The 18,490-nt window shown below is 38.3% G+C and overlaps 1 protein-coding gene across 2 annotated transcripts in view; it reads right to left on the reverse strand.

The window, feature by feature from the left end:
* Positions 1-673: 673 nt before the first annotated feature.
* LOC149851333 (uncharacterized) overlaps positions 674-18,490 on the reverse strand; it is a 45,641-nt gene continuing 27,824 nt past the window's right edge. Inside the window, exons 6-9 of one of the 2 annotated variants that reach the window (XM_090000207.1) lie at positions 4,438-4,514; positions 1,813-1,963; positions 1,374-1,675; positions 674-1,083 (exon numbers count right to left, since the gene is read on the reverse strand). In XM_090000207.1, coding sequence (XP_089856333.1) covers positions 1,379-1,675; positions 1,813-1,963; positions 4,438-4,514 — 525 coding nt within the window. In that variant the 3' untranslated portion in view covers positions 674-1,083; positions 1,374-1,378. Of the gene's footprint in view, positions 1,676-1,812; positions 1,964-4,437; positions 4,515-18,490 lie in introns of both variants that reach the window. The other variant, XM_090000198.1, reaches the window with a different exon arrangement.

The following is an 18,490-nucleotide window of genomic DNA, read 5'->3' on the forward strand; positions in this document are numbered from 1 at the left end:
TACCACATGACCTCCCCTCTTTCACTTGAAGGGTCATAGAAGAAGCCTCCGCATGTAACACCAAGTATGGCTCATCTTCAATTTTAGAATGCAATTCGTTCTCAGACACCATATGTATCCCTTGTTCCACCATTATTTCATTCATGGGATCAGCATCACAAGCTGCAGCATTCTTGGTCAAACCCATTGCATTCCCTTCAAGACTTGGCAGGTCCAGAAAAGGATGCCGCAAGGATCTGAATGCCAAGTTATTGGAGAGAGCAATGAAGAACCTATGGCAAATGCCCAAAGGCTTGGAGTGATCATTCTTGCTTTCCATTTCTAGGGATAAAGGGTATGGGACAGACCTTTGCAATTTAGAATGAGAGACATTTAAGATGACACTGATTTACGATTCTTCCCCACAAGAGAAGTTAACATGGCAATCAAGAAAACAATGGAGCAAGAGACGAATGGCGTGAGGCCTAATTCCTTCTTTTATTGCCTTATAGGCTAAACAAACACCAAACCACGGTCAATGGCAACCTTCATATTCCTTGGCGTCGAACACATGCTTCCATGTGCACTTGGAGAACACCAAAAATGACAAAAAGTACCTAACTTCCATGCAAAGTATCAAATATATTATTAGATAACTAAAAAGTAAAAATATATATATACAAATGATAAGAACTTCCATGCAAAGTATCAAATATATTATTAGATAACTAAAAAGTAAAAAAAATATATACAAATGATAAGTTGAATGTAGCTGAGAGTAGAAAACCATTTAACATTTACAGAGGACAAAACTAGTCTACTTGAAAGTTTGACATGGAAGATCTGGACGACCAACTGTGCCTTGAGGGTCAATTTGTCACAGACCTCAATATTCAAGTTCTGGAACTGGAATCATGAGGCCATGTTGGGGGATGTCACTGAGGGTACTCACTTTACCACAAGTCTAGCAGTTTGCACAAAGAAATGATGTTGTTCCAGTGTATCTGCAACTTTCCAGATTCCCATGGTGAAAACTTTCACCTTCCATTTCATGATAGATGAATTCAGAAAGAAGTATCAACAGCATATGGCATCCTCATAAACCTATGAAAGAAAAGGGAAATTTACAACGATGTAAATCTGTACAACGAGCCCCTAAGTTGATAAATGGCCCATCTGAGACAACCACATGCTACAGCAGAGTGCAGGGATATTCGACCGGATTTGAAATATTCTCCACATTTGGCTTCAAGAGATTTGAACATTTTTTTGTCGCAAAAATTGTTCAATCCTTTCCCAAACATTGGTCCACTTTGGAAAGGATTATCTACCAAATTTTATTCTAAATCTAAATGCTTATTGAATATTATAGCAGAGAGTTAACATGTCCTTACTTTGATCACAACTCCAAACACAGGTCAGCTAAAACAGGGGCAGCTCGCCGCCTTGTTCTCTGGCTAACTTTCCACTTCTCAACTAGTACCTTCTTTATGTTGATGCAGCTGGAGACTACCGTAGCAACTCCTGCTGAGGTTATTGATGGACAGTAAACCATGTGACAGGACTCGAGCCCTGAACATCGCTTCACAAGGTAAGCTAAACCGATGTCAGTTACCCTTCTACAATGAGACAACACTATATCTTTGAGTAAGGGGCAGCCCTCGCCTAATGCAGCCAAAGCCATATCACCTACATTCTGCAATCGTAAACAATCAAATAAATTTTCCTTTTCCTTTTACAGTAAAATTGTTATGAGTAAAAAGATAAAACATGAATGCAGCACCTTCATGTCAATTGGATATATATATATATAGAGAGAGAGAGAGAGCATGCCTGGCATACGCTCACATCCAGGTACACCAGCTCAGGACAGCCCTTGGCAATTGCAGTAACTCCAACATCCCCAATTCGATGACATCCACTGACGTTTAAATACTGAAGTGAACATCCACGTCCAACAGCAATCAAAGCATCATCACCGATCCTGACAGAGAATATTACATTAAGGCAAAGCATATATTTCCCAGACAGAGATCCAAAATCACTTCACAAAAACCAGCAAAGCTTCAAAAGTTCATCCATAATAAGGAGTATATAGAAAACAGAAAACGGCACCATAAGGGGCACATACAGCAAAACTACTATATGCAGAAGTGACGGATCCTTTTTCACTATTCTGAAGCTCCAAACATGTCATACATGATCGATCTTAAACTTCTAGACAACAATATTAGAGTCACTTGATTGCAATCAACTTCCAATTCAGATCTAAAGGCAAAAAATGATCCCCCCTATACATGTAAGATAGGGAGAACTGCATGAATTGAGAAAACTATGAACCATTTTTTCTTAAACAATCTGCTACTTATACGGTATTTTCCTTTCCTTTAGCTTTCCTGTTTTCACAAATTTCTAAACATCCAACAGCTATGTAACATGGACACTTCTAAAAGGGTAATACACCTGTGTCAGTGCAACACTTGGACACGATTTTAGTAGTGTCGGATGAGGTCAATTGCATCACTGTCCATTTCTGTCCAAAACTGGACTCAGTTATGGCTAACCAAGTCCAGTTTCATATATATATATATATATATATATATATATATATATATATATATATATATATATATATATATATTAGAGACATAGAGTAATGTATAGGTTCCAAACCATTTATGTCCCAAAGCTCTTTAAAAAACCCACTTGCATGTGTTTTTTGCTTAATCCAAACCTATAGATGTGTTTATCATTACTTATTCACTAAGAACCATGCTTCAGATGAAATCAATTTAAAAAAAAAAATAGATAATAAAGTTTTTGGTATAATATAAACCGTTCATCTTTTTGTTGAGCTAAGAACACATTTAAAATGTATAAACTAATACATGTTTTCTACTAAATCAAGAATAGAGATCACATCTATAGGTTTAGATTCAGTAAAAACACGTGAATATGTTTTTTAAAGGAGTCTGGTCTGGAACTTACACATTACTCTCTCTCTCTCTCTCTCTCTCTCTCTCTCTCTCTCTCTCTCTCTCTCTATATATATATATATATATATATATATATATATATATATATATATATATATATATATATATATATAACTGAGCCTCAGAAAGGGGGGTCACAGGGGGAACCCAAGCCGAGTGAGGCCATTGCGAGCCCCGTAGGGCGAGTACAGGCAGCAAGCCAGGCATTCCCTCGTTCCTTCCCATTGGATCAGGTAAGAATCCAAGATCTATACCTATAACTATATGTCCACATGTAAAAAACAGGTGAAAACATTTTTGAGTGAGAGAAGATGAATTGAAAACATAAAAGAAGGCAGTAAGTAAAAAATAAGAGAGACAAAAGACGAGACACCTCCACAACCTCTCTCTCTCTCTCTCTCTCTCTCTCTCTCTCTCTCTCTCTCTCTCTCTCTCTCTCTCTCTCTCTCCTTTTTCTTATTCCACTGGCCCACTGCTGGAAGGGGCAACTGCTGACCTCAGTTAAAGCTAAGAAGGAAATAAAGAAGAAAACAAGGTGCTTTGGTCATCATCAGATTGGACCCCACCAGAAACCATACCATGCCATGTCAACATGGGTATGAGGGTTGTTGGACGTTCTCATGTGACATAGACGAACCCCTTGTACCGATGTCTTGCTTGCACTGGTACTTCGCTAACTTGGGAAGGAGTTTATCAGATTTCAAACTTGACAAAACCCTCTTTGTCCATTTTATGATCCAGTCAACGTAACACCAATACCAAGATCAAAACCAATGTTAACTATATATTTTTTATTAATTAATTTTTAGTTAATTGTGCATCTTTGACATGTTTTAGACTTTTTTTTGTATGGGTGGTACTCCCCGCTGGGCAGGGGGTACCTCCCAGCCAATGTGTGATCAGTGATGGGGGGGTTTTCTGTTGGACTATACAAAAAAAATTTGACAGTCTACAACTTGATATGTACAGCATTTACTCAAATTTATTATCACTGTGCATTTCTTTATGTGCATGTATATATATAGCCCTATGTCCATATCTGTTCTCTTAGAAGTTCCTACGTGGTACTCTATACCTCAGCTGTACTTACGTGACAGATAACAGGCACGCAATTGTCTGACTACACAGTCAGGTTGAAGAAAAGTTGCCATGATTTCAAGCTGCCACCTCCAAACTGTTGGTGCATAAACCTTTCTATTAACTCCTGCACTGACCCTTAACATTGTATGCCTATACCACAAGGACACTGCATTAATCCCATGACATATCCCCTAATAGGAAACTGCACAAGAACAAATTGCTCCACGTTCTCTTAGTCTTAACAAAAATAGTAATAATACTGCCTTTTGGGAAACCAACGCTCTTGCAGAAATGAAGAAAAAAAGGTAAGTTTTACACAATCCAGATGCAGCTCTCCAGACTAAGAAATTGAAAAAGTATTGACAAAAGAATAAAATTTCACCTGTCACAGAACCGGAGACTTAGATCTGTCAAAAGCTTGCAATTCTCACCAATTGCAATAATACCCTTGTCTCCTATCTGCATTAAAGAAAAGAAATGAAAAGAAAACTAGCATCAGAATTAACCCAAATTTTCCCAAGCGATGAAAGTAAAATAATCTCTTGCATACACATCATCAAGCCTCATTCCTATATGGTATTAAGTCATAAAAAAGACAACTGCTAAAATGATGCACCATCAGGTCCATTGCTCTCTTCTACAATTCCAGCTTCAGGGAGGCCGGAAACCAAGCAAAGGAGAAGGGAGTGTCTCATTTGCTACAAACTCAACATATTGAAGTGATCAGCAATATGCTAGTTTGCATTAAGAGTAGCATTAACCAAACCTGGGAAACTCATGCAGAACTTGCCTTCCGTAGCCCAAGGTTCCAATCAAAGGGCCACCTTGGCAATACATCCAAGGCATGCTGCACAATTTCCACCTTTTTCATAAGAAACCAAAGTTATCCAATTGAGTCTCCACAATTCTTAAAAAATAAAAACCTTATTTTAAACCCATGCTTATTTTCATAAACCCATTACTAATAATTGAGGGTAAAAAAAAGTAACTGCTGCCAGCTTCATCTATAAATTAAGGTGCCATTGAACTGCCATCACTTGTTCAAATAAAAGAACATTTTGAGGATAATGAAAATTAAAAAGACATCTAGGAAAATGATAGTCGGCTGCACATGTGGCTGCACCCTGTCAGGCGCCTTTGATGTAAGATGCAAAAAAACTTCAATGATCAGCTTCCTACTTGACATAATCAAGCCAGACCCTACAAGAGGAATGACTGACATACTGATTTTTGTTTTTTTTACACTTTGATCTTACCAACACATTCCTATCTCAACAAATCTCATATCCCCTATGCAACCCTAAAAATTCAAGCATTCCAATATTTTCCAGGGGAATTTTCTTAAAAGAACCAGAACACTTCAGATTTTCCCAAGTACGCTTTTTTTTACAAGGCTCTTAGAAGTGTTGAGTGGAGGCAAAGCACTACAGCCTCCATGATGGGAGGGGTAAGTATCAAAGTTTTGGATTGTAAGTATGATCAATGTTGTAAGTATCATACCGTATTGTACAATACGATACTATATGATACGTATTGTAACTATGGGCAAAATCGATATGATACACACTCGTATCGTGATACGAGTGTATCGTATCTGTATCAGGTGTATCGTATGATACAACCCTGTATCATATCATATCGTAAGATATACCTTCGACGCACTTTGAAAAGAGTCGAATCATATTTTTTATTTTTTGGGTTTTAAATACCTCTTGAGGGCCGACTTCCTCATTTGTGTAGAGGTCATTAGAGGGGTATCCTCGCACCCTAGGAGTTGTAGAGTTGTTTGAGGGCCAATCCGTTTGCAAGGGAGAGGGCTTTTGCGGTTTGCTCGAGTAAGAGTGCATTTCCACCATTTTTTCACTCAAGAAAGTGGGCTAAAATAAAGAATCTCTATTTTTTGCTTCTTATTGAGTTTCTTTTTTAAGATGGCATCAGACGATCCGGCTGGCAATGGGACACTCAAGTAGTGAGTGAAAACTGATTGAAAATCGAGTGCAACTATTGTTATGCTAGTGCAACTATTGTCATGCTATTGTTTCGGGAGAGTTGAAGCATCATTTAGTTGGGACACATTTCAATGTTGCAGCCTGCATGTCAAGGGATTTGACCGATGCCGTGAAATGGCAATGCCAGCAATTACTTATTGGTCTGAGATAAAAAAACACAAGAAAAAGAGATGTGTGAGGCAGGAATGGGATATGCGCAGTCCTAGGAGGATGTGTATAATGAAGACGAGCTCCCTACTTCTGATCCTATAGCATAGCATCAGAAATAAAAAGTTCTACAATGAAAGTGAAAGATGTGATTTGTACTAGTAGCATCGCAGGCACAAAAAAAAGGAAGAAAAAAAAAAGAGGAAGGAGTTCTTCGAGAGGAGGTAAAGCTAGAGGCTCTATGAGGAGTTTTTTCCCTCCTAGGACTGCCCCTAGGGCGCTACCCGACATTCATACTACTATGACTTCAAAATATTTAGTCGAGCAAGCGAATGTCGCAGTTGGTAGATGGTTCTATGATGTTTGTATTTCTTTCAATGCGGCAAATTATTTTTATTTTCAGGACATGACAGATACCATAACCAGTATCGGGCCTGGATATAAATGCCTTCATATCATGATTTGAGAGAAAAGTTTTAGATACTAATGTGAATAAAGTGAAGGCATATTGTGATGAGATGAGGCAGTCATAGAGAGAAACTGAGCATAGCATCATGACAGATCGGTAGACAGACAAAATGTCAAGGACCTTGATAAATTTTCTTACCTATTGCCCCAAAGGAACTATGTTTTTGAAGTCAATTGATCTGTCTAATATGCCCGAGACAGCAGATGTATCGGTCAGAGTATTTGATTAGGTTGTGGAAGAGGTTCAACATCAAAATATTATTCAATTTGTTACTGATAATGCAACAAATTATAAGGCAGCAGATAAAGAATTTATAGAAAATTATGAGTAACTCTTTTGGACCCCCGTAATAGAAAATTATGAGTAACTCTTTTGGACCCCCGTGTGCTACCCACTGCATAGACCTCATACTTGAGGACATCGGCAACATAGATGGGACAAAGTACATAGTTAATTACTGCTAAGAAATTACTAAATTTATTTATAATCATGCATGGATTTTGAACCTAATGAGAAAATACACTAGTAGTGTTGAGTTAATTCATAATGCAGTTACTGGATTTGCTCATAATTTTTTGACAGTGCAAAGTCTAGTAAAGAATAAAACTGCACTAAAAAAATGTTTTCATCATATGAGTGAAATGGATATCCCCATGCACAAAAAAGAAAGCCAAGAGAAATTATATATTATATATATTGTATTTAGAAGTGAATTTTGGGATTCATGTGTAAAGTTGTTGAGAATCACTATACCTTTGGTGAAGGTGCTTCGATTGGTTGACAGTGAAGACAAACCAGCTATAGGTTATCTCTATGAGGCCATGGATAAGAAAAAAGATATCATTAGAGATAATTTGCATGCCTATATGAAACATCTTCACGTTGCAACATATTTTTTAAATCTTGTATTTAGATACTCCCTTACCTTTAAAATGGACAGGAAAGTCAATAAGGGACTTTTGGATTGCATCAAAAGGTTAATCTCTAATTATGGCATTCAAGATCAAATTCATAAAAAAATGAAAATTCATGATAATACATTGAATGATATGGGGAGACATGTAGCAGTGCAAAACCGTGCCACGGTGCGTTCAAGTAATTTATTTTGTCTATTTCAATTTTAATTACATATTGTTATTTAGTTATGATGTTTTGCATAATTGCATCTGTTATTGTTTTATTGATTTTTTATTTTCTTGTTTTTTTTCAGTCATGTGGTAGAGGTGATAAGCAGGGAGTTAGTCATATCAAAGATATACTCAAAGCTAACTTTGATATGACAAATCTTGGTTTCTTATGGTATTTTCTTGGAATAGAAGTGGCTTACTCACCTCAAGGTTATTTGTTATCGCAGACTAATTATGCAGCAGAAATCATCGAACGGTCAAGACTCTCATATGAAAAACGAGTTGATACTCCAGAGATCATCAATGCAAAGATAAAGAAAGATGATGGAGAACCTTTGAAAGATCTAACTCCATATAGACAAATGATTAGAGCTTTGTCTTATCTCTCTATTACTCGTCCTGATATTTCTCATGTTATTTATTCTGCTAGTCAATTTCAGCATGCTCCCACTAAAGTACATATGAGTGTTGTAACAAGAATAATTAGATGTATTAAAATTTCTAATAATTATGGGTTATTTTTTTCATCATCTTCCTCGTTAGAAGTTATTGTATATTCTGATTCTGACTGGGGAGGAGATGTGAATGATAGACGCTCAACCACTAGTTCATGTGTTTTTGTAGGAAATTTTCTAATTTCATGGAGATACAAGAAGGGGCAGAAGGTGTCCCTTTCTTCCACTGAAGCAAAGTACCAAGACATGGTGACAACTACGTCTGAGTTAGTATGGTTGAGACCAGAGTTACCGAAAACGCCTAGCCTAATGGGGAAGTGTGCTTCCCCGAAGCGTGTTTCAAAAGCACGAAACGTGGCGCTTTCAGAATGCGTAGGAAAGCGCCAATTTTTTTGGGAAGTGTGCTTCCCATTTGTGAAGCACGCTTCCCATTTGTGAAGCACGCTTCCCATTTGTGAAGCACGCTTCCCCCTCGCTTCACCTGTGCTTCCCCCACGCTCCCCCCCCCCCCCCCCCCCCCGCCCCCCTTTTCATTTTTTCATTTTTATTTTAATTTTATTTATTTTTTTTCTCTTTTCTCGCTTCCGGTTTGCTTCCTAAGTCGCTTACGGTTTGCTTCTTAGGTCGCTTTCGAGACGATTCCTGATTCGCTTATAAGTCATCCCACGCTTCCTGATTCCTAAAATTTTGAAAGTGTCGTGTTTCCCGTATCGCTTCCCACTTCCTAGACTGGCAACCATGGTTGAGACAGCTATTAGAAGATTTGAGAGTTCGCATTGCAGAACCCTTGAGATTATGTTGTGACAACAAGAGCGCAGTATACATTGCAAGCAATCATACATTCCACGAAATGACCAAACACATTGAAATGGATTGTCACTACCCAAACTTAGGCCTCACAAATCCCTCCCTGGGGTTGGACCATGGGGGTGAGCAGGCCAAGAGTGTAACGCCCCAAAATTTCAACTTTCAAACCTTTCATAAAACAGGCAAGAGACTAAAAGAATCTCTTTATTTCAGAGTTGGTTTAAGAAATAAGCGGAAGCCCATCCTTTTGTTAATTTTAGAAAGGCAAGTTGACCACTTTGGGCACGTTAGCTGAAGAACCAAAACATACAACCCATGCTACTTGAAAAAGGCACTTTCATTAAAAGAAGGTTCCAAAAGTACAAAATTCGGATGTCCCAAGGAAAATCCATTACAAGACCCAAAAACATCAGGACGCGAGCTAAGAGCAGGAAGAAGAGAGTCTTGAAACCATCTTGCCATCGCGCCATCGCCCGTGAAGTGCCTATTCATCACCTGTACCCATAGACTGGGTTAGTTTCGCTAAAGAAACTAGTAGGTGCACAAGATAGACTACAAGGAAACTGAATTATGTACATTTCATTCAGTAGGTTACGCAGTTTAAAGTAGATAAGCAGTTAAACAGGTAAGCAATGCAAGCAGATAAATAGTGCAAACGCGTATGTAGTGCAAGCGAATCAGTAGTGCAAGCGAGTCAATAGTGCAAGCGAGTGCAAGCGAGTCCAAGTGAGTCAGTAGTGCAAGCGAGTGCAAGTGAGTCCAAGTGAGTCAGTAGTGCAAGCGAGTGCAAGTGAGTCTCACTACTCAACAACCAGTGTGAACAGACTTTATGTTTCGATATTACTGGCCCGCGGGTACGCGCAGGCAAAACGTAGAAACAACTGAGACTAGTTCGGGCGTCTGTTATTCTATGTATTTGAATAACCCGAAAAGCTAGTTGAGTCCGCTCCAGAGGGACGGCTTTAGCCGAGAGAGGATTCCCCGAAGGAGGCAGTGCCACGGATGCATCCAACTTCTGCAGAAGTTTTGAGCTAACTATTGTAGCCCCTTTCCCCTAACTCCAATGACTGGGGAGGCCGGATCATTGCCCGTAGGGTGGTTGTTAACAACCTGTCCATTGGAGTTTGTACCGTCCTGTCCTCTCCCTTGACAGACCACTTGAAACGAACAGGTACGTTAGGGGTTGCTTAACTAACGACCCACTCTATGCTGTAGTCTTTAAACCACTCAAGCATCTTGCCTGTGAAGGCGAATGTGAGGCCATTTATGTGATTTCAGCATTGTGCATTTCGCACTGTTCGTGGTCGCACGACCGTCTCATCCGATCATCGCAGTACTAGACGTGTCGTGCACGACTACAAGTACTCTAGGATGAAGGGGGTATAGCTCCTCAAAAGAAGCCTCAACAGGAGTGTTTCACAAGGATGTAAAGTTTATCAACTTTACTATATCCTTTGAAACAGCAGTACCTTGTGCCAACATTATGCCTGCGATTTTCTAGAACCTCATCCGCTATCGGGGTATCTACATGCCTCGCATGACTCGACACCGGCCTCGATAGACGGGATACATGTTTCTCAACAGAACCTCCAACTCGTCTGCAGGACTGCATACTTAAGGAGTCAGGATCCTTGCAAGGTATCCCCCTCCTTAGACGAGGATGTAACGCTAGCTCCCATCTCAACTCTCGTCGCAAGAGAGAGAGGTGAATGCCTGAGGATGCCTTTAAGGCATATGCAAAGAGCAAAAACCTGTGCGGCATCTGCAATAGCAAAGCAGTAATAATACATACAAAAACAAGAGCCTAGGCGCAAAGCGCGGCGACAAGGTAAAGGCGGTAAGCAGAAGTGCGACACTGAACCTCGCCACGATGCGTGACGGCACATACAAACCATAAGCAAGAATGCAACACGAGATCTCGACGTGATACACGATGGCAAGTATAGACTGACATAAGGTAAAGGGCAAGGATCGTGAAACCGCGTCCTTGAGTTAAGTGCATACTCGTATAAATATATATATATATATATATATATATATATATATATATATATTTATATATATATATATATTCATTTTATTGATCGTTTTTAGTTTAATTGAACTTAATTCAATTATCCAAGTCTTTCGTACAATCTTCCCCTACCTTGGAGGGTTACGAGCTTGCCGACGTCTGCGGACGTACACAATTGACGGCTCGGGTCGCGGAGCGCGAATGAGATCCGTCGTAGCTGCGAATATGCGATATTAACATGCAAGCCCAGACAAAGCAAAAGCAAGGCAAAGACTCAACTTCTCCAATACATAGAGTTGGGGCCAACGGTCCCAAATGACTCAAAACCAAAAAGGATGGGGCAGGGCCAAATGAGCCTTGCCGCCCAAAGAGGGATGTAGTCAATGTGAGCAGATGACTCACGTTCACTAGGAATTCCTCGCTGGAGATCAACAATTGTAATAATCTGTCCCCATTACGATGTAGCTTCCAAAGATTCCCCGGGTCTGTCGACCAAGGGTATAGGCTTGCGCACAAAAGGGGCAGGGGATCGGCCCCTACTGGCAAACAAAAAGGCAGGGGCCGATGGCCCCTGTTAGCAAACAGAAAGGCAGGGGCCAATGGCCCCTGCTGGCACACAAAAAGGCAAAGGCCGATGGCCCCTGCTGGCAAATGAAAGGCAGGGGCCTATGCCCCTGCTGACCAAAGAAAGGCAGGGGCCATAGGCCCCTGCTGGCAAACAAAAGGCAGGGGCCTATGCCCCTGCTGACGAAAGAAAGGCAGGGGCCATAGGCCCCTGCTGGCAAATGAAAGGCAGGGGCCTATGCCCCTGCTGACCAAAGAAAGGCAGGGGCCATAGGCCCCTGCTGGCAAACAAAAGGCAGGGGCCTATGCCCCTGCTGACGAAAGAAAGGCAGGGGCCATAGGCCCCTGCTGGCAAATGAAAGGCAGGGGCCGATGGCCCCCTGCTGGTGCAAAAGAAAGGCAGGGGCCATGGGCCCCTGCTGGCAAATGAAAGGCAGGGGCCGATGGCCCCTGCTGGCGCAACAAAAAGGGGCAGGGAGGAAGGGCTCGACCCCTCCCCTGCCGTAGCAGAGAGCAGGGAAGAGGGGCCCAGCCCCTCCCCTGCCGTACGGAAGTAGGGAGGGGGCTCCGCCCCTCGCCTGCCGTACGAAAGCAGGGAGGAGGCTCAGCCCTCCCCTCCCTGTGCAACGAAGAACCGAGGGGGGGGAGGAATGGGAGAGAGAGAGAGAGAGAGAGAGAGACGGAAAAAAAAAGGGAGAAGAAGAGGAGGGAGAACGTACCTGGTGGTCGGCGGCGGCGGCGGAGAGAGGTCGCAAATGGCGGCAGCAGACGAGCGAGGGAGAGTCGGGAGGCGGTGAGGGAGAAGAGACAGCGAGGGGGAGGGTTTCGTATTTGAAACCCCCCCTGCCTTATCTTTTTAAAGGCACGAGGGAGGCGGTGCCTCCATTGGGTCCGGGTCGGGTCCGGGTCCGGATCCGGATCCGACCCGAATCCTAACCATTTTTTTTTTTAACGGGTTGTTACAAAGAGTATGTGTGTGTGTGTGTGGAGAGAGTGTAATATCGGATGGCTTTCACGTCGAATGGCATTGGACGCACTGTGAAGCATTGGTTTTGCACAAAATCAACGCATTAGCGGCAGTCATGACCACCACTAATGCTTTGGGCAGAAAAAAGACTTTTAGTGGCTGTCATGGCTGCAGCTAAAAGTCCCTTTTACACAAAAAAGTGTCACTGCTAATCAATGCCCGATCATCAGAGGATAATGGTCTAATAACATTAGACGCTTTTATGTAGAATCATTATGTAGAACTTTTTAATTAAACATTTATTTTTTGGTATGCTAAACATTTTTTTTTGGTATTTTTAGAACGCCTGAACAATGGAGGATATGCTAAACCTATAATATCCTGAATATGTATTTTTGCCACAAATATGGATCTCAAATTGGATTTTTTCCCCGAATATGAATCTCAAATTGGATTTTTGCCCTGAATATGGATCTCTAATTGGATTTTGCCTCGAGTATGTATATTTTTACCCAAGCCACATTCGAATAATCGTAATAACTTGCTTTACTAAAAAATATTTTATAGCAACAAATAGAACACGAGAATTTGCATGGATTTTAAGTAATACGTCTGGTTGGATGTCAACAACAAAATCAGATACAAAAACTCCATAAGTAAATATCATTAGAATTACAAAGGCAACTTCAATTTGAGAACAGAAATAGAAACCAATAATGAATGCCTGTTTTTGTTTAACAACAGTATGAAACCTTCATCAGGTAGCACCCTCGGATCCATTTGCCTATAAAAAGTTTTAGGCCTTCACAAAGATTATACAAAAGTCATATGTTCATCAATGTAGAACGCAAATCACCAAAATCATGCAAAGATAGATAGTATATGGGTTTACAATATTTAACTGTCATGTAAGAATAGCGCAGTGATGATCTTTACTCGTGACTACCACCACGAAGAGCGAGCACAAGATGAAGAACAATATATATTGATAATTATATTTTTTTAAACCATGGTGTTTCAAAAAATTGATATTCTTCTTGATGGCATTAGTTTGTTCTTACCTCTTGTATTTCTTCCTGCTATGTCTCGTATCTAAGTGTTATTATATATAGACAAGAGATGTTTATTGATACTTTTGTGTGTTTGTTTATCCCATAAGTGGCATTGAGATTATACTCTTGTTCTAGTAGTTGATACACTTATTTTGAGTGTCATTATATGTAGACAAGATATGTTTATTCATACTTTTTAGTTGCATGATCAATGATATTTTAAAATTTGTTCCACGATTGATTGTCTTGCGTGTTTTTCATAAGTTTAATTAATGTTTTCTAAGCAATTGTTAATGAAGGATACATTATTTTTTTCTCGTGAGTTATTAGTGTGTATTTTCATTGTGTGTATTCTCATAGTCTAAGTCACACGGACTGGGCTAAAAGGTCGACGCACCCGCATCGACACGCCCCGACACGGGTGTGGCTTCGGACACGGGGCAGACACGATCAACTAAGTGTCAGACTCGGTCAACGCACTGGGGCTGAGTCCGTCCACATTTTGGACTCAGTCAACTTTAACCAAGTATATTTTTGTCTATTTATTAAAATTAATTTGGACTCGGGTCGGGTTCGGATGAGTATAAGTACTTTTTTTTTGTATTCAAAGTTTGAAGTTAGATACTAAGTTAGTCATATTTTGATGCAGTTGTGGACCATCCAAGTATTGGGATGTAAATCCAAAAGATTTTGACTTGGAAGGAGAACATGATTTGCATACTCTCAACATGGACTACCTCAATCATGTTTTTCCCTCTAATTCAGACGATGAAGCAGATTTATGATAAATTTTGTTGTTATCACACTCACAAGCTTCTTTGTGTTATATTTTGGTAAGTTTGTGTTGTTACTTCAATAGAATTATTTTTTTATTTTTGCTTTAAAATTTACAGTCTTATTATTGTTATATATATATATATAGTCGTGTCCCCGTGTCCAAAAAAATTGAAATTGCTCCGCACCCGTGTCGCACCTGTACTCGCACCCATGTGACATAGCTCATAGTCCATAAGTAACCACTATCATATTGATATCGCATTGTAGCCTTTGTGGCATTTCTTTGAGATATTGTGTTTCATTAGTTAGCTTTTTAAGAATGTGTTCTTGAAAGATTTTCATTGTTATCTCTTAAAATTGGTTCACAAGTAACCATTTTTAGTTGTATGTCTCATATTGCTTCTAAAATAAAATTGATCTATGTGTATTTGGCTTTTCTTAAATCGTTATTGAGTGATTGAAATCATTTTTTATCTTTTGCTGTGTAAAAATGATTTGTCATTTATACTCCCTTGCGAGTTATTTCTTCAGGGTATTAATAATGTTAAAAATCCATGTCTGTTATGCATTAATGTGCATTTTGTGATAGATATATGTGTGCATGATTTTCATGGATGATTAAAGTGATTAATGACTATCGTGTTTGAAATGAATGATTTTTCAAAATTAATGCTTACTTTAAATGATTTTGAAAAATATTAAAGTGACTTATTAAATATTCTCTATGTATTGTATGTTTGAGTGTTTGGCCATCCTCTCTCCATAATATATAACTAATATAGTTATCCTTTGAAATCTTCTTATGATATATATATTGTAGAGTTTGGATGTTTTGTTAGCTCTGTTTACAGGTTTTCATGAATTGATGATATTGAAGATCCTCTGGGTAATGGAACATATGATTGAATACCCTCTAAAGAAGCACCAAATGAAAGAACTTGATGAAGTCTATGGAGACATTTTATGTAATGGGTTTCTTCTTTTGTCAATTGCTCCTATCGAAAGACCAGATTCGAGCCATAGCACATGGTTTTATAAAATTCGTTCGTATATGGAAAAGGGGTAGTAGACCCCCGTCGATTTTTCATGCTTGAACCCTGATGGTGAGGTGGGGGTGCTAAGATGGATGTATTCTTTGGTGTGTGTATATATATATATATGTATGTATATACTATTATAATATACATCTTTATATATATATATATATTAGTCAACCTAGGTTGACTAAGGCTCCTCCTTCTCTCCTTTAAACTCTCTCTCTTCTCCCTTCTTGTGTCTATATATATGGATGGGTGGGTGGGTGCCTTTGTAAAGTGAGAGAGTGACGGGTAGTTTTTCGGGTTTTAAGTGTTTAAGTGTTTATAGTGAGGTTGTTTGTAATTTTACATTTTTTTATATTATTTGAATTTCATTTTTAATGAAATTATTTATTTTATAATTCTTGTGTTCCATTCTTACTTCTATGGTGAGTATGTATTCAAATACATTGTATTTTTTCTTCTTGGTATCCATTCTGGAGTGCATCGGGATTTATGCTATTTTCATGACAATATATACCTAAAATACAAAAAACATACAAACAAAGTACCGATAAGTATATCCAAGTATACCACGGTAAATACAACACAAAGATACATTTATCTTAACACCCCCCTCAAACTTACAGTGAGTAAGCGAAAGTTTACAAATACAAAAAGAAAAAACCCAAGTCTTCAAATGTCTTCGTTATCTGCCTTAATGGAAGGGCACATCAAAAACTTTCATAAAATCTTCAAGATTTCCGGCAATCATTTGCTCAAACTATCATCTCTTTAAGAACTTATAAATAGAGCAAGACAAATGCCCCAAACTATACAAAAGAATATATATCACAAAATATATTTTAAAAACAAAAAAAGATTTTAAAGTAAGAAAAATATTATAATAATAGTTAAATTTGTTTTTGACAACAAATAAATTAAAATAATGTGATCTATTGTGGAGAGAGGATGGTCTAGCACACCAGCAAAATAAGTATAGAAAATAAAGTGGGCACTATGTAGAAACAAACTAGACACATATTAAACATAATCAACAAAATATTTTAAAACAATTTTGGAAAAGTAGTAACTATTCAAGCAAGACATAATAGCTATTAACATAAATAAAAGGAGCATACCTCAAAGACAATTTTAAGAAATATAATTTAGACAATCATAATCACAAAATCAACATATTTTTCAAGAAAACATAAATAATGATCATAAGAAAATTTGACCACTAAAGTTCAAAAGACAAGCCCATGTTAGACATAAAATATCAAGAAGAGATAAACAATCATACATGAATAATATCCCAAAGGTTTAGATAAACACTTCAAATGAAGTTACATATCAATTATACTAAGCAAACACGACAACATGGATATAAAATGTAAAAACTCAAAAGAGCTCACAACAAAAGAATAATTAGTTAAATTCATTAAAAAATGCATACAACAATGTGTGCAAGATAACCAATATGAAACAAATCGAAATGCCCTCAATATATAAATTCAAAATGCAATTAAAGCATATTTAATGCACATAACAATATCAATATGAAATGTATACAAAGCATATTACAATGCATAATGTATGCTAATGAAATCTTGAAAAAATAACCATTTTCTATAAGAGGGCAGAAGAGCAGCGGAAAAGATTAGAAAATACATGAAGAGATTTTAGAAATATCACATATAACAATTTTTACCATTATAAGAAGAGACGACTTTTTGCAAGAAATCACCTCATTAACCTTCAACTCAACAACCTTGAAATTTGAGTCTATCATCACATAGGATGAGATCAAAACAAATATCAGCAATAACTATACCAGTGGCCATGCACCAGCAATACCGGTTATCTAAACTAACAATAAACACTAGCTACAATCACAAGAGGTGCACACACACCCACCTCACAAATGGTTGTAAAACTGTAAAACAAAACCATGAGCTACAACGGGTGCACATAACTCACCACACACATGGTTGTAAACTAATAAGATCCATTGCCCAAAGAAAAATCACTCAAATAAGATTGAAGAGTGGAAGAACAAGAGAGGTAAAAATATTGTAATGAAAACAAACTAGCAAAAAATAAGAAGATTTGAAAAACAATATTCAAATCAACGCAAGAGCAATAAATTTTGCAATATTATAAGATTTAATTCATAAGGACCGTCATGATTACAAGCAAATAACAGTTTAACCATCACGGATAAAGATCAAGGCAAGCATCCAATATAATAACAATAGTCAAATAAGCAAATGAGTGATACAACACATTCACAGATCCACAGATCAAACTGTCAGTTAGAGCCAAACCGAGTGCCAACACTACACTCATAAATAAATAAGCAATATGAACTAACAAAAAGAACGAGGTGCACACAACTCACTGCAACAAACATCTCTAGCTCCACAATACTGAAGTGCACATAACTCAGCTCGAAAAGGCCAATAGAAATGATGCAACAGGAAAAATACTATGATGGATTAAACCAAAACCAATAGGCAATAGAAAAACCTTGAAAATCTCTTTGCAAAGGATGAATCAAACAAGAATCGATTTGAAAATAAAAGTTTCAAATCAAGTCAAATAACAAGAGTTTGAATCCTCAAGGAACACAGTCCCAGAATGGGTGCAAGCACTAGAGTCACTAAGGGCCAACGAAAGAACACACAATTAAAAATAAGTATTTTTTAATAAAATTGAAAATGCACATAAAATGCATTCGGCTGGATACAATAGGCCATGCAAATACAAAAGAAACAAGATTTAAAATAAAATATTTTATTGATGTGAAATAAACACAAAAATATACAAGAAAATGTCAAAGAAATTTAGTAAATCCATGCAATAATTAGAGATGCAATCATATGACAAGATCATGACAGGTTAGAAGCATAATGATTAAATCCCCATGTGACCCAACAAACGATGTACAAACATGTAATATGATGTCCACCATAAAGGATGTAATGAAGTGAAGACCCAAGGAAGATCTGAGAGTACCAACACCACA

Source organism: Nuphar pumila, chromosome 1 (genome assembly GCF_984573655.1).
Source record: "Nuphar pumila chromosome 1, dmNupPumi1.hap1.1, whole genome shotgun sequence".
Lineage (NCBI taxonomy): Eukaryota > Viridiplantae > Streptophyta > Magnoliopsida > Nymphaeales > Nymphaeaceae > Nuphar > Nuphar pumila.